Source organism: Podarcis cretensis (genome assembly GCF_951804945.1).
Source record: "Podarcis cretensis genome assembly, chromosome: 2".
Classification (NCBI taxonomy): Eukaryota; Metazoa; Chordata; class Lepidosauria; order Squamata; family Lacertidae; genus Podarcis; species Podarcis cretensis.
Genome location: NC_137171.1, coordinates 43167806 through 43182489, shown reverse-complemented (window position 1 = coordinate 43182489; position 14684 = coordinate 43167806). Strand labels below are relative to the sequence as shown.

The window sequence follows — 14684 nt, the reverse complement described above, 5'->3', positions numbered from 1 at the left end:
ATAATTTCAGCTCTTTTGCGAATATATTGCTTTTGTTTTCTTCTTATATGACAATTTATAACTTAAGAACAAAGTGTCTGCAATAGAGAACAATGGACAGACTCAGACCACAGGCCCATCATACAAACTTTTATAAAATTTTCATATGATGATTTATATGGATAAATTCCTCTGGGAAATTTAAGATGGTGTGTGAGTGGACCAGTACTCCACTTTGTAAGGCCACCAGCCACCCAGCCACCCAATAAGCAAAGTAGAGGATTAGGCAGGACAGCCAGGGTCAAATATGAAAGACCCAGGACTCATACCCTTTGGGCTATCCTCTAACATGAAGACATTTGCTACACAACCTAGTGATACAATGAAACAACCACAAATGCAATTTGGTTTGAATGGAATTTGTTTGCATTTATTGTATTCATATCTTTTGAGAAAGTACCTTTTTAGTGATTACCTTCCTTACCGCAACCTTGATCTCTTTGTTTCTCAAAGTAAAGATAATGGGACTGAGAAACGGAGTAATTATGGTGTAGGGTATGGAAATCAGTGTGTCATCCTCTAATGTGTCAGCTGAGCTAGATTTGAAATAAATGATGGAGGCAAATGTATAGTGCACACTTACCACAATGAGGTGGGCGGCACAGGTGGAGAAAGCTTTCTGGCGGCCCTCCGTGGAGGGGATGCGCAGGATGGTGGAGAGAATTAAGATGTAGGTCAACATGATGAACAGAAGGCTGCCAGCCAAACCCAGCATACCAATAGTAGAGATAGACACTTCAGTTGTATTGTCGGCAGTGCAGGCTAACCTAACCACTGCCCTCATGTGACAAAAGAAGTGCCGGATGGCATTGGGGCCACAAAAGGGCAACCTAAGGATCTGAGCAGCCTCACTTAGAGATATGAGGAATCCCGCAATCCAGGAAATGACTATGAACCAAAGAATTACCCGCATATTCATAAGGACAGGATAGCGCAATGGGTGGCATATTGCTAGGTACCGATCATAGCCCATACATGTAAGAATGAGACAGTTTGTTGCACCCAGTCCAAGGAAAAGAAACATTTGTGCACCACACCCTGCAAAAGAGATTGTTCTGACTTTTGCTAGCAAATCAACCAGCATTTTGGGGACAATGACTAAACTGTAACAGGTTTCAGAGCAAGACAAAGCAAAGAGGAAGATGTACATGGGAACATGGAGGCTCCAATCAGAATAAACAACGGACATTATCAGCAGATTTCCTATCAGGGTTAGGAGGTACATGAGCAGGAACAGGATGAAAAATGCAATCTGTAGCTCTGGAGGTACAGAGAACCCAAGCAGGATAAATTCTGTCACTTGTGTGTGATTCTTCTTCATTGTGTTGTACCAGCACCTTGGAAAGAAGAAGATCACAGTTACCAAACACAAGGCTCAGTCTTATGGACAATGAGCAGCATGGATCTTTCACATTGTTACTAGTTATTAAAAAATCACTATGAGCGTACCAGGATGCGGGTGGAGCTGTGGGTTAAACCACAGAGCCTAGGACTTGCCGATCAGAAGGTCAGCGGTTCGAATCCCTGCAATCGGGTGAGCTCCCGTTGCACAGTCCCTGTTCCTGCCAACCTAGCAGTTCGAAAGCACGTCAAAGTGCAAGTAGATAAATAGGTACCGCTCCGGTGGGAAGGTAAACGGTGTTTCCGTGTGCTGCTCTGGTTCGCCAGAAATGGCTTAGTCATGCTGGCCACATGACCCAGAAGCTGTACACCGGCTCCCTCGGCCAATAAAGCTAGATGAGCGCCGCAACCCCAGAGTCGGTCATGACTGGATCTAATGGTCGGGGGTCCCTTTGCCTTTACCTATGAGTGCACCTAGATTGTGTCAGAATCCCTTCTTAACCATCTGATATATTATAGTTTAATCATTACAAAATTTAATAAACCAATTATAACCTCTTTGCCTTTTTTATCAGCAAAATATGTACCACAGGGCTCAACCTCAAAAGTTCTGACTTCATCCATTTTACAATTGGTTCATCTGTCTTATGATTGTCTACACCTGTCAACTGCCCTGAGACCTCCAGATATAGGGCGGTATATAAATTCAATTAATAATAATAATAAAAAAACAATAACCGACTGGCTCAAAGAAAAGGATTCAAAGACAGATCTACCTAGCATCTTGTCTGACTCCAAGGATTTAAATAATGCTTCTTTCTGCAAGCTTAATTTCTTTGCCAGGATCAAAGCATTTTTAGTTTTCTCTGTCTATTTGCACAAAGCTGGCTCTCCATAAAAATACATGGAAAAGCTAGCTGCAATTGCACTTTGGATTTTATTCTGAAGCAATTAGTTTAGTGGCTAAGTGTTCAAATGCATGTTTGATTCATGGAGTGCCTATCATTTACGGGTCCACACTTTTACTATATAAAGGATGGTATTTAACTAAGTTCTATTCAGAGCACCTAACTTAGGTTGTTTCTTAATTTCAGTGGGTAATACTTACCTGAATATCACTCAAAGTGGGCAGAAGCTTACTTAGTTGAATACCACCCAACCTGGACAGAGGGTTGGTGAGATCTAACTGCAGTAGTCTAAGGTTTGTTGAGGAGAGTGACACTGCCCCCTTTCCCCCCCACACCATACCTCTATTAAGCCAATGGCTTAAATGAGTTCTCAAACAAAGCACACTTTCTGATTGTCAGAATGATCCCAATAACAGGAGGCTTACCTTCCGTTTCTGATCTGGAGCTGCAAAAAGAAAAAGAGAAGGAGGAAACTACAACTGGCCTCAGGGAAAGAGAGTAAACTCAAGTAAGGACCAAAACGTCTTGCCACAATTTCCACTGAAATCTGTGGTCCTGTTGCAAAGGAATGGGTGGAGAGCATGTCATCCCCTAACTATGCAATAAGTTTTACATTCCATTCCAAAAAGTAAAAGAGAAAGGTAGCTTAACCCTGTTTGCAGGTTGTGGGGATTCAGTGTCAAGATACCAGAGACATTTACCAGAGACATTCGTGGAGTGAGGCCTGTGGGGAAATTACACTAATTTGGCTCAGGAGATGTTTAATAGAGGAAAGCATATCAGATATTTCATCATTAGTTATTTACTCCAGAAAAACAAAATTAAGTTCAAGTTTCAGAAACTCAACGGGCCAATGTTTTTTAGTTTAAAAAAATACTAATTAGTCATATTTCTAATTAGTCGTATTTCTTCATCTACACGCACAGCTATTTCATAGAATAGAATCATAGAGTTGGAAGAGACCACAAGGGCCATCGAATCCAACCCCCTGCCAAGATATGCATTTCTTACATGCATAGCTGAGATATGAAAAAGCACTCTATGTTTTTGGATCCTGTCTGTCCATTGAGCCATGCTTGGTTCACTTTTTGAATCCTTCTTAAGGACTAACCTTTCAAGAAAAAAAATGGTCCAGAACTGCTGCTGACTCAAGCCCACTTTGCGAAATGCACCAAAAGAGTCTTGGGCTGTTTTTGCTACAAGAGCCTAAGATGGCTACACTCTTTAAATACCTATAAAATTTAGTTGAGATTCTTTTGTAGACCACATAAACGGTTGTCTGAGGTGTTGTTGTTGTTTTTACAGAATCATAGAATTGTACAGTTGGAAGAGACCTTGAGGGTCATCCAAATTCCTGCAGTGCAAAAATCTTGACTAGAACATCTATGACAGATGGCCATCCAACCTCTGCTTAAAAACCTCCAAGGAATATTTTCTTTCCACTTCCAAAGGAGTCCATTCCATTGTTGAACAGCTCTTATGTTCAGAACATCCTTCTTGGTGTTTAGTCAGAATCTCCTTTCTTGTAACTTGAATCCCTTGGTTTGGGTCCTACCCTCCGGAGCAGGAGAAAACAGAAGAAGAAGAGTAGTAGTTTGGATTTGATATCCCGCCTTTCACTCCCTTTAAGGAGTCTCAAAGCGGGTAACATTCTCCTTTCCCTTCCTCCCCCACAACAAATACTCTGTGAGGTGAGTGGGGCTGAGAGACTTCAGAGAAGTGTGACTAGCCCAAGGTCACCCAGCAGCTGCATGTGGAGGAGTGGGGACGCGAACCCGGTTCACCAGATTACGAGTCCACCGCTCTTAACCACTACACCACACTGGCTCACTTCAAGCTTGCTTCATCTTCTATATGACAGCTCTTTAGGTACTTTTGTTTTTAAACTGAAAATAATAATGTTTTTTATTTAATTTTAACAGTTCAGCCTCTTAACAATGTAGAACATTTATATACCCTTAATCTGGAAAATAAAAAAGAAACTTTTCTGATTGAGAAAGCATAATATTATACCTATTGAGCACCAAATGTTGACAAAAAAGAAAAGAAAAAAAATAGAAAATCTATAAATAGAAAATAAGACAATATTTATTGATGATAAGAGGTCAGCTTTATTTGAGTGGCAGTCATTTAGTAAAAAACTTAGAGATTCAAGTGAGTCTGGGGCAGGGATGATTATTAATGAACTAAGTGTTTCTTTTATTAGATAATGGAGAAAAGGATGTGCTTGTGTGAATGTGAATGTGGGGGGAAAGGGGGTAGAAATGGAATCCCAAGGCCTTTTCCTTTTGTAGGATCACTCTAGCCATATAGAGCTATACACTGCTTGCAAGACTTGCAAACGTAATAAAACTAAGCCAAACCATCGTGAAGCTATTCTTTTGTTTCCGTTCCCTCAACAACTGTAATTTATTGCTTAGTTTTTTCAGTAGGGTGACGTCCCATTTTTGAGGTGGCAAGGGCCCCATCAATGTTGATGGGCATAGCCATTCAAATGGTGTGTGTGTTGTGAATGATTATGTGGGGCGGGGCTTACCTGAGCCCCCAATATTTTGTTCATGTTGGCACCCCTGATGTAGTGATTAACAAGTTATTGATTGATGTTATAAAGCATTGACTTCTGCTGAGTCATATTACTACCCTTGTCTAGCCCTCAATAATGTATCTTTCACTGTTCAGGAAAAAACCTCCCTCTACTAGCAAAAGAACAGAGTTCAGTATACTATACTAGAAAGTTACATTGATGGCAGCTAGCCCAAGGAATCAGGATAAATCATGTTGTTGCATTCTTCTCTTTTGAGGCACTTTTTTAAATCAGTGTTTGTGACCTTTCCACGCCCTTTCCCACACGCTCCATGCGTTTGATGGTCCTGTGAATTAGGAGACCAGCACAATAGTAAACCCGATGTCAGCAACCTTTTGGTGCAAATGGAAATGCTACACACAAAATGGCTCCCATGTGGAGTGGCATCACACAAAATGGCCATCACATCCAAAAGAGCAGGAGCTCACTATTTACTCTGCATCCAGTATGATCCTGCTACTGGTTTGGGAAGCAGTGAGCACATGATGGTAGAAAAAATTCATATCTATCCTGTTGTTTCTTATGAAGCACCATGTGTCACTGTATCCACCCCCCCCATCCAAACCATCTTCAGTTTCAATTGTGAAAAAGAACAACCTAGCTATGTTTTAAATTGTCAATGTGAGGCCTGAAAGGACAAGAAAAACAGGAAGGCAGAAGTTTGTCCGCCCCTCAGCATGCTAAGTGTGTGCTCTACTTCTTAGCTATGTGAACATGTGCATATGATTTACTCGCATTTGTACAGAGACATGTGGGGTGCAGTCCTCAGGTCCACTACTGGGAACACTGAGGAGCGGGTGAGGAAAAAATCCATCAATTCTCTATCTTTTTCTAGGATTTCCTCGTTTATAACATGAAAAAGAAGACCTCACAGTGGATTGGCTTAAGATACATGACAACAGAAATGGCGTGGAAGTGGGTGGATGGCACAAATGCCTCTTAAACGTGAGTGTTGCTTTTCAGTCAATTTATCTCAGATCTCTCATGATGTTTCAAAAGCACAGCTGGCTAACCACGTTAAATGGGCAGTTTTGAGCTGAAAACAGCAATGTGCGTTAGTGTTTCTATCTGTGTTGGGGTAGCAGCACATCCGGGCTTTTAGTAAGTGGCCAAAAGAAAGCATTCTGTCAGAATTCACTTCACTCCCTCTGTTTCTCACTTTCCCCCTCCAACCCTCAGGACCATGTCACACGATGCCTTGTTATGGAATTCAGTAGCTCATCACAAGACTTCAGAAAGAGAGGACTCATCCTCCTTGACCCCATTACTTTGATTAAAGGCCAGAATCTGAGAGTTCCTGTGGTCTTGCAGTAAGGCCCTCTCCTAACATGGGTCCCATCTGCACTATACATTTAAGATAGCATCATGGCACTTTTAACTGTCATGGCTTCCCTCTAAAGGCTCATGAGCATTGCAGGTTGTTAAGGGTGCTGAGAGCTACACAGAGCTCCAATTCTTAGAGTGGTTTAACATTCTGTCCCTCTTCCCAGGGAACCATAACTTTGAGAGGGTAGTAAGAAGCCTCCTAACAACCCTCAGAACTGCTGCTGTCCCCCACAGAGGCGCCACCTTGCGCCAAATATTGAGGGAGCTGGGTGAAGACGCAGGTTGGGTGACATTGCAGGAGGAGCAAGGGGATGGAGCTGAATGCAGTGGCTGGCCGCTTCTCCTCTCTTTCCCTCAGCAGCCTTCCAGGGCAGCAGCAGCAGGAGCTAGTCACTCAAGCTGCACTCGGCTCCATGCTCGGCCACCTCTACCCCCTGATGGTAGGGAACATGGGGGTGTGTGACCCCCCCCCCAAACATTTTTTGAGAGGCCAAAATTGCTTCGCGCCCCTGGTCTCCCAGCCACATGCTACAACATTGTTGGGGTGGGGAGGTGGGCTTGGACTCCAACCTCAGTAATTTCACTGGTCATAGTAGTGGCAGCAAAGTTTGCAAGGGAGTGCTTGTGTTGTGTCCAGAGCTCAATGAGACCAGCTGGCTTGCCTTAGTTTGCGGCAGAAATTATAAAAGAAGCTGCTGTCTAGGGATGTGCTGTTGCACTGGATAAGGAAAAAGCCCCCTTCCTATCTCAGCAGATATTTCTGGTTGGTTGGTTGGTTGGTTGGTTGGTTATGTATGTATGTATGTATGTATGTATGTATGTATGTATGTATTCATTTATTTAGAGTTTGTATTGAACTGCATTAACTGTTCATTGAACGGTTTGTTTTTTTCCTTGACTATGTTCTTTAGCACTGGCTCTATGGATGGAAATATGGTCTTGTCTACTTCGCTGTTCAGTTTTGTTGTTGGGAGAGCAGCATGCAAATACTAAATCAAAAGCAGCACCTGAAAGAAAAGCATCAGAAATGGCACTGCAGGGGCAAAGGGCTTTTCTCGGTGTGTGGGGAAGGAGGTGAGCATGTGAAGAGTATTGGTGTACATCCTCAATCAGTTACAGAATGCTATGAACAAATGCTCTAGATCAGTTTATTGCTCTGGATCTGGTGTGTGTGTGTGTGTGTGTGTGTGTGTGTGTTGTGTGTGTGGGTGCCCACTCATGAGAATCCTTCCAGAAGGGTACTCCAATAATACCCCAAGGGTATTATTGCAGCAACAACAGGCCACACAACAGAGACACAAACATGGAGCCCACACAACCATGGCCTCCTCCATTCTACACAGGTGTGACTTTGCCCCAAAGGAAAAATGAATCACATCAGAAAGGGCCATACTCTGAAACCAGCAGACTTCCAGGACACCCCAACACAGACCTCAAGGTGGCTATTCATGAACCAGAGGAGGAAAACTTCATCATGAACTTGCTGAATGAACACTTATCAGGAAATTCAAGTGTATTTAATCTGGTCTGTATTAAGATCATGGGGTTTGAATCCTCTGCAGATGTTCATTAGCCAATAAATAGCAGGATGTTGTCCTCAGCGCTTCTTTGTGACTTGTTATTGTAAATATTTTCCAATAATTTCAGCTCTTTTGCGAATACATTGCTTTTGTTTTCTTCTTATATGACAATTTATAACTTAAGAACAAAGTGTCTGCGATAGAGAACAATGGACAGACTCAGACCACAGGCCCATCATACAAACTTTTATAAAATTTTCATATGATGATTTATATGGATAAATTCCTCTGGGAAATTTAAGATGGTGTGTGAGTGTGAATACTTCAATTTGCAAGGCCACCAGTCACTCTGTAAGCCAAGAAGAGGATTAGGCAGGGCACCCAGGGTCAAATATGAAAGACCCAGGACTCATACCCTTTGGGCTTTCCTCTAACATGAAGACATTTGCTACACAACCTAGCGATACACTGAAACAACCATAAATGCAATTTGGTTTGAATGGAATTTGTTTGCATTTATTGTATTCATATCTTTTGGGAAAGTACCTTTTTAGTGATTACCTTCCTTACCGCAACCTTGATTTCCTTGTTTCTCAAGGTAAAGATAATGTGACTGAGAAACGGAGTAATTATGGTGTAAGGTATAGACAATAGCGTGTCATCCTCTAATGTGTCAGCTGAGCTCGATTTGAAATAAATGATGGAGGCAAATGTATAGTGCACACTTACCACAATGATGTGGGCGGCACAGGTGGAGAAAGCTTTCTGGCGGCTCTCCGTGGAGGGGATGCGCAGGACGGTGGAGAGAATTAAGATGTAAGTCAACATGATGAACAGAAGGCTGCTGGCCAGAACCAGCATGGTGATAGTAGAGATTGTCACTTCAGTTGTATTGTCGGCAGTGCAGGCTAACCTAACTACTGCCCTCATGTGACAAAAGAAGTGCCGGATGGCATTGGGGCCACAAAAGGGCAACCTAAGGATCTGAGCAGCCTCACTTAGAGATATGAGGAATCCCAAAATCCAGGAAATGGCTATGAGCCAGACAATTACCCGCGTGTTAATAAGAAGAGGATAGCGCAATGGGTGGCATATTGCTAGGTACCGATCATAGCCCATACATTGAAGAATGAGACAGTTTGCTGAACCCACTCCAAGGAAAAGAAACATTTGTGCACCACACAATGCAAAAGAGATTGTTCTGACTTTTGCTAGCAAATCAACCAGCATTTTGGGGACAATGACTAAACTGTAACAGGTTTCAGAGCAAGACAAAGCAAAGATGAAGATGTACATGGGAATATGGAGGCTCCGATCAGAATAAACAACGGACATTATCAGCAGATTTCCTATCACGGTTAGGATGTACATGAGCAGGAACAGGATGAAAAACGCAATCTGTACCTCTGGAGGTACAGAGAACCCAAGCAGGATAAATTCTGTCACTTGTGTGTGATTCTTCTTCATTGTGTTGTACCAGCACCTTAGAAAGAAGAAGATCACAGTTACCAAACACAAGGCTCAGTCTTATGGACAATGAGCAGCATGGATCTTTCACATTGTTAAATTAAATTATAATAACAATAACAATAATAATAATAAAGCAACCGACTGGCTCAAAGAAAAGGATTCAAAGACAGATGTACCTAGCATCTTGTCTGATTCCAAGGATTTAAATGATGCTTCTTTCTGCAGGCTTAATTTCTTTGCCAGGATCAAAGCATTTTTTGTTTTCTCTTCCTATTTGCACAAAACTGGCTCTCCGTAAAAAATACATGGAAAAACTAGCTGCAATTGCGCTTTGGATTTTATTCTGAAGCAATTAGTTTAGTGGCTAAGTGGTCAACTGCATTTTTGATTCAAGGAGCGCCTATCATTTACGGGTCCACACTTTTACTATATAAAGGATGGTATTTAACTAAGTTTTATTCAGAGCACCTAACTTAGGTTATGTTTATTAATTTCAGTGGGTCTACTCTGAGTAATACATACTTGAATATCACTCAAAGTGGGCAGAAGTGAGCGGTGGTGAGATCTTACTGCAGTAGTCTAAGGTGTGTTGGGGAGAGTGACACTGCCCCTTCCCCCCCCATACCATACCTCTATTAAGTTCATCGCCTGAGGCATTCTTCTCCATTCCCAGATCACTTCCACTAACTGCAGTGGTTGAAATTTATATACTTTCCAACTGCACACCACTGTGTGGATCAACAAGAAGGCCAAAAATGATATATATTTTTAAGGACACTGCCATATACCTGAGCTGGTTAACAGCTAGTTTCCCAGGTAATTGAGCACCATTAGAAGTCATGCAATAATGCTTTGGCACTCCAGAATGTGAGAGAAGATCAGTAGTGATGGAAACAAGTGAAATTTTCAAGGATGCTTGGTTACCATCTCTGTTGTTCTCATTGAGGAACCCTAAAGAATGTTGGAGTTCCCTGAAACATTGTTTGAAAACTAAGCCAATGGCTTAAATGAGTTCTCAAACAAAGCACACTTTCTGATTGTCAGAATGATCCCTATAACAGGAGGCTTACCTTCCGTTTCTGATCTGGAGCTGCAAAAAGAAAAAGAGGAGGAGGAAACTACAACTGGCCTCAGGGGAAAATGGAGTAAACTCAAGTAAGGACCAAAACGTCTTGCCACAATTTCCACTGAAATCTGTGGTCCTGTTGCAAAGGAATGGGTGGAGAGCATGTCATCCCCTAACCATGCAAAATGTTTAACATGCCATTCCAAAAAGAGAGAGAGAAAGAAAGAGAGGGATTTTAACCTTGTTCATGTGGGGATTCAGTGTCAAGATCCCAGAGACACTCAGGGAGTGAGGCCTGTGGGGAAATTACACTAATTTGGCTCAGGAGCTGTTTACGAAAGGAAAGCTTATCAGATATTTCATCATTTGTTATTTACTCTAGAAAATCAAAATTAAATTCAAGTTTCAGAAACTCAAAGGGCCAATGTTTTTGAGTTTCAAAAACCACACAATTCTGATCAATGTATGTGGCCTTTCCAAGCCCTTTCCTGCACACCCCATGCTTTTGATGGTCCTGTGAATTAGGAGGCCAACACAATGATAAACCAGATGTCAGTGACTTTTGGGGGCAAATGGAAATGCAGTGGGTGCTACACACAAAATGGCTCCCATGCGGAGTGGCATCACACAAATTGGCTGCCCCATCCAGAAGAGCAGAAAGAGACAGGGCTGCAAAATGGTGCAGGCATACATCAACCACCTTACTGGTGGGGGAGAAAGACACCTTCATCAGCCACTGCTGCACTCGCTCCCATAGAAAGCCCGTGAACCTCTTTTCTTTTCACAATAGTTAGGACGGTAAGTGCCCATCATGGCATCCAATGAAACATGGAAACATTTAAGAGGGCATGCACATCGTACAAGAGGCTGAAAACAGTAACCGAGCAAGAATAGTCTCTAACGCATTGTAGATTTGAGTGGATATTTAATGAAACCTTTTGTGAGTGCCATAGGATGTACTTTCAGGCCTAGGATTAGGTTACTTTTGTAGGGATAATGAAGAACTATTCTAGGTTTCACACCTTCTCTAACTTCCATGAACTGCCTCATGCCTCAGGTACTCACAGGAGATTTGTCTAGCTAGTAGTTACTGAAAGTGGTGGAAGAGAATAGGAAGCACTCAAGAGTTCTTACCCAGAAGCTGATCCTTGCATCATGCAACCTTGCATCATGCAACAGCTGCACCAAAGGGTGAGCACCAGATACTCAGGTGAGTACCACAAGCAGGTGGGACGCAGGTGGCGCTGTGGGTTAAAGCCTCAGCGCCTAGGGCTTGCCGATCGAAAGGTCGGCGGTTCGAATCCCTGCGGCGGGGTGCGCTCCCGCTGCTCAGACCCAGCGCCTGCCAACCTAGCAGTTCGAAAGCACCTCCGGGTGCAAGTAGATAAATAGGGACCGCTTACCAGCGGGAAGGTAAACGGCGTTTCCGTGTGCGGCTCTGGCTCACCAGAGCAGCGATGTCACGCTGGTCACGTGACCCGGAAGTGTCTCCGGACAGCGCTGGCCCCTGGCCTCTTAAGTGAGATGGGCGCACAACCCCAGAGTCTGTCAAGACTGGCCCGTACGGGCAGGGGTACCTTTACCTTTACCTTTACCACAAGCACTCAATTAGCAAACATAGTATATCCGATAATAATTACTGGATGGAATTAGCACCTTTAAATGGCAAGGGAATTACCCATTAGATAACAATGGGTCTCAAAGTGAACCATTAACAGTGGGATCAGGCATTAAACAGGGATGTGTTATCACCCCAACTCTATTATCTTAATCAACATTGTTGAAGGGAAACTCCCCACCAGAGTAGAAATCATATATTGAACAGATGGAAAGCTCTTTAATCTGAGTAGGCTGAAAGCAAAGAGTAAGGTTACCATACCTTCTGTCATGGAGCTTCAGTATGCTGATGACAAAGTAGTGTGTGCACACTCAGAGGATGACCTCCAAACTGTATTTTTCGCTCTATAACACGCACCCGACCATAACACGCACGTAGTTTTTAGAGGAGGAAAACAAGAAAAAAAATATTCTAAAAGAAACAGTGGATGTATGATTTTTGTGGTTCATGCTGTGGCCACAGACATGTTTGGAGTAGCCCAATGCAAAAATCCAGTCTTTGTAACCACGTTTTAAGTGGGGAGGGAAGGAAAAGCACTCAAGGGACAAGGAGCATGCGTAGGGTGTGTGGAGAAGGATGCTGCTAATACAGTGGTACCTCGCAAGACGAATGCCTCGCAAGACAAAAAACTCGCTAGACGAAAGGGTTTTTTGTTTTTTGAGCTGCTTCGCAAGATGATTTTCCCTATGGGCTTGCTTTGCAAGACGGAAACGTCTTGCAAGTTTGTTTCCTTTTTCTTAACACCGTTAATACAGTTGCGACTTGACTTCGAGGAGCAACTCATAGAACGCGGTGTGGTAGCCTTTTTTGAGGTTTTTAAAGCTTTTTGAGGTTTTTGAAGCTTTTCCAAAACTTTCCTGACACCGTGCTTCACAAGACGAAAAAAATCGCAAGACGACAAAACTCGCGGAACGAATTAATTTCGTCTTGCGAGGCACCACTGTAATGCAGAAGAGGGGTATAAGGGGAGAAGGCTCCTCTCCTCTCCCACTTTGCTCCTTTAAAGCAAGCAGGCTCTGCTTTTCTCCCTCCTCCACGCTCATCCCCGGCTTAGCGAGCTGAAAAACTTTGCTGCTATGTAGCGAGCTGAGTGGGGAGGAGAGAGGGACAGAGAGCCTGCTTGCTTTAAAGGAACCAACCAGACAGGAGCTGCTTACACTCGTGTAAGCGGCTCCTCTCCTCTCCCGCTTTGCTCCTTTAAAGAAGCAGACTCTCTGTCCCTCTCTCCTCCCCACTCAGCGGCTCTTCTCCCACTTTGCTGTTTCAAAGCGAGCCACGGAGGAGGGAAGGAAGGGGAACCATGGATCCTCTGCTCACGACTGCAGCAGATCTCCCCCCCGCCACCCGTAGGCATTCCCTCCATAACACGCACAGACATTTCCCTTACTTTCTAGGAGGAAAAAAATGAGTGTTATGGTGCAAAAAATACGGTATCCTAAATATATTCACAGAATCTTATGGAATGCTTGGCCAAAGTGCTGCACCAACAAGCAGAAAACAACCCCTCTGCAGCACCAGAAATCCAACTTAATGGTGTAATGTTGGAAAATGTCAATCACTTTTCCTTCCTGGGCAGTTATCTTTCCACAAGGGCTGACACTGATGCTGAAATCCAGCATCGCCTGAGCTCTGCGAGCACAGCTTTCTCCCAATTGAAGTGCATAGTGTTTGCGGACCATGACATTCACAGGGAAACCAAATTGCTTGTTTACAAAGCTATGATACTACCAACTTTACTGTACGCTTGTGAAACATGGACCACTTATAAACATCATCTTCAAATTGTAAATGATTCCATCAATGGTGTCTCCAAAACATTTTACACATTACTTGGGAAGACAGGCGAACTAATGCCAGTGTACTGGAAGAAGCAAAGATCACCAGTGTCAAAGCAATGTTTCTTCAACATCAACTTTGTTGGACGGGTCATGTTGTTTGGATGCCTACTCTATTCTCAACTTAAGAATGGAAAGCGAAATACCGGTGGACGATAAAAGAGGTTTAAAGACACTCTCAAGGCAAAAAAAAAAAAAAAAAAGGTGTATAAGCACTGATAACTGGGAAACACTGGCCTGCGAGTGCGCCAATTAGGAACAACCTTTACCAAAGGTGTCATGGACTCTGAAGAAGCACAATCTCTGGATGAAAGGGAGAAACAAGCTAAGAGGAAGGCATGTTTGGGAAACCCTCACCGTGATCAACTCCCGCCTGGAAACCTATGTCCCCACTGTGGAAGGACATGTGGATGCAGAATTGGCCTCCGCAGTCACTTATGGACTCACTGTTAAGACCATGTTCATGGAAGACATCTTATTCAGCTATGAGTGATCACCAAAGGAGAAGACGACCCATTAGAAATGTCTCCAGAAACTTAACTTCCTAGGTCATCAGCAGATGTTGATTTGGCACTCAGTTAATAGCATTATTATGGGACGCAGGTGGCGCTGTGGGTTAAAGCCTCAGCGCCTAGGACTTGCCGATCGAAAGGTCGGCGGTTCGAATCCCTGCGGCGGGGTGCGCTCCCGCTGCTCGGTCCCAGCGCCTGCCAACCTAGCAGTTCGAAAGCACCTCCGGGTGCAAGTAGATAAATAGGGACCGCTTACCAGCGGGAAGGTAAACGGCGTTTCCGTGTGCGGCTCTGGCTCGCCAGAGCAGCGATGTCATGCTGGCCACGTGACCCGGAAGTGTCTCCGGACAGCGCTGGCCCCTGGCCTCTTAAGGGAGATGGGCGCACAACCCCAGAGTCTGTCAAGACTGGCCCGTACGGGCAGGGGTACCTTTACCTTTACCTTTAATAGCATTATTATGCACT

At 43.6% G+C, this 14684-nt stretch overlaps 2 protein-coding genes across 4 annotated transcripts; both read right to left on the bottom strand.

The window, feature by feature from the left end:
• Nucleotides 1-100: 100 nt before the first annotated feature.
• Nucleotides 101-5551, bottom strand: LOC307210345 (olfactory receptor 10X1-like). 2 transcript variants are annotated; one of them, XM_079966172.1, is made up of 2 exons: nucleotides 5028-5551; nucleotides 101-1376 (listed from the first exon to the last, which is right to left on the bottom strand). In XM_079966172.1, coding segments are annotated over exons 1-2 (960 nt in total). In that variant the 5' UTR covers nucleotides 5030-5551; the 3' UTR covers nucleotides 101-418. The 2 variants fall into 2 exon arrangements, with proteins under 2 accessions (XP_079822298.1, XP_079822297.1); XM_079966171.1 differs by lacking the exon at nucleotides 5028-5551 and adding an exon at nucleotides 2714-2932.
• Nucleotides 5552-7971: 2420 nt separating this feature from the next.
• On the bottom strand, nucleotides 7972-10230 carry LOC307210367 (olfactory receptor 10X1-like). 2 transcript variants are annotated; one of them, XM_079966229.1, is made up of 2 exons: nucleotides 9711-10230; nucleotides 7972-9201 (listed from the first exon to the last, which is right to left on the bottom strand). In XM_079966229.1, the coding sequence occupies exon 2, from the start codon at nucleotides 9183-9185 to the stop codon at nucleotides 8244-8246; it is 942 nt and encodes a 313-aa protein (XP_079822355.1). In that variant the 5' UTR covers nucleotides 9186-9201; nucleotides 9711-10230; the 3' UTR covers nucleotides 7972-8243. The 2 variants fall into 2 exon arrangements, with proteins under 2 accessions (XP_079822355.1, XP_079822356.1); XM_079966230.1 differs by having other exon boundaries at nucleotides 9819-10230.
• Nucleotides 10231-14684: the final 4454 nt, after the last annotated feature.

Excerpts from the sequence above, each read along its gene's own strand:
- LOC307210367 (XM_079966229.1), bottom strand. The coding sequence starts at position 9,185 with ATGAAGAAGAATCACACACAAGTGACAGAATTTATCCTGCTTGGGTTC.
- LOC307210345 (XM_079966171.1), bottom strand. The coding sequence starts at position 2,871 with ATGCTCTCCACCCATTCCTTTGCAACAGGACCACAGATTTCAGTGGAA. Across the intron at positions 1,377-2,713 it reads CTCCAGATCAGAAACGGAAG|GTGCTGGTACAACACAATGA; the intron begins GTAAGCCTCCTG and ends CTTCTTTCCAAG.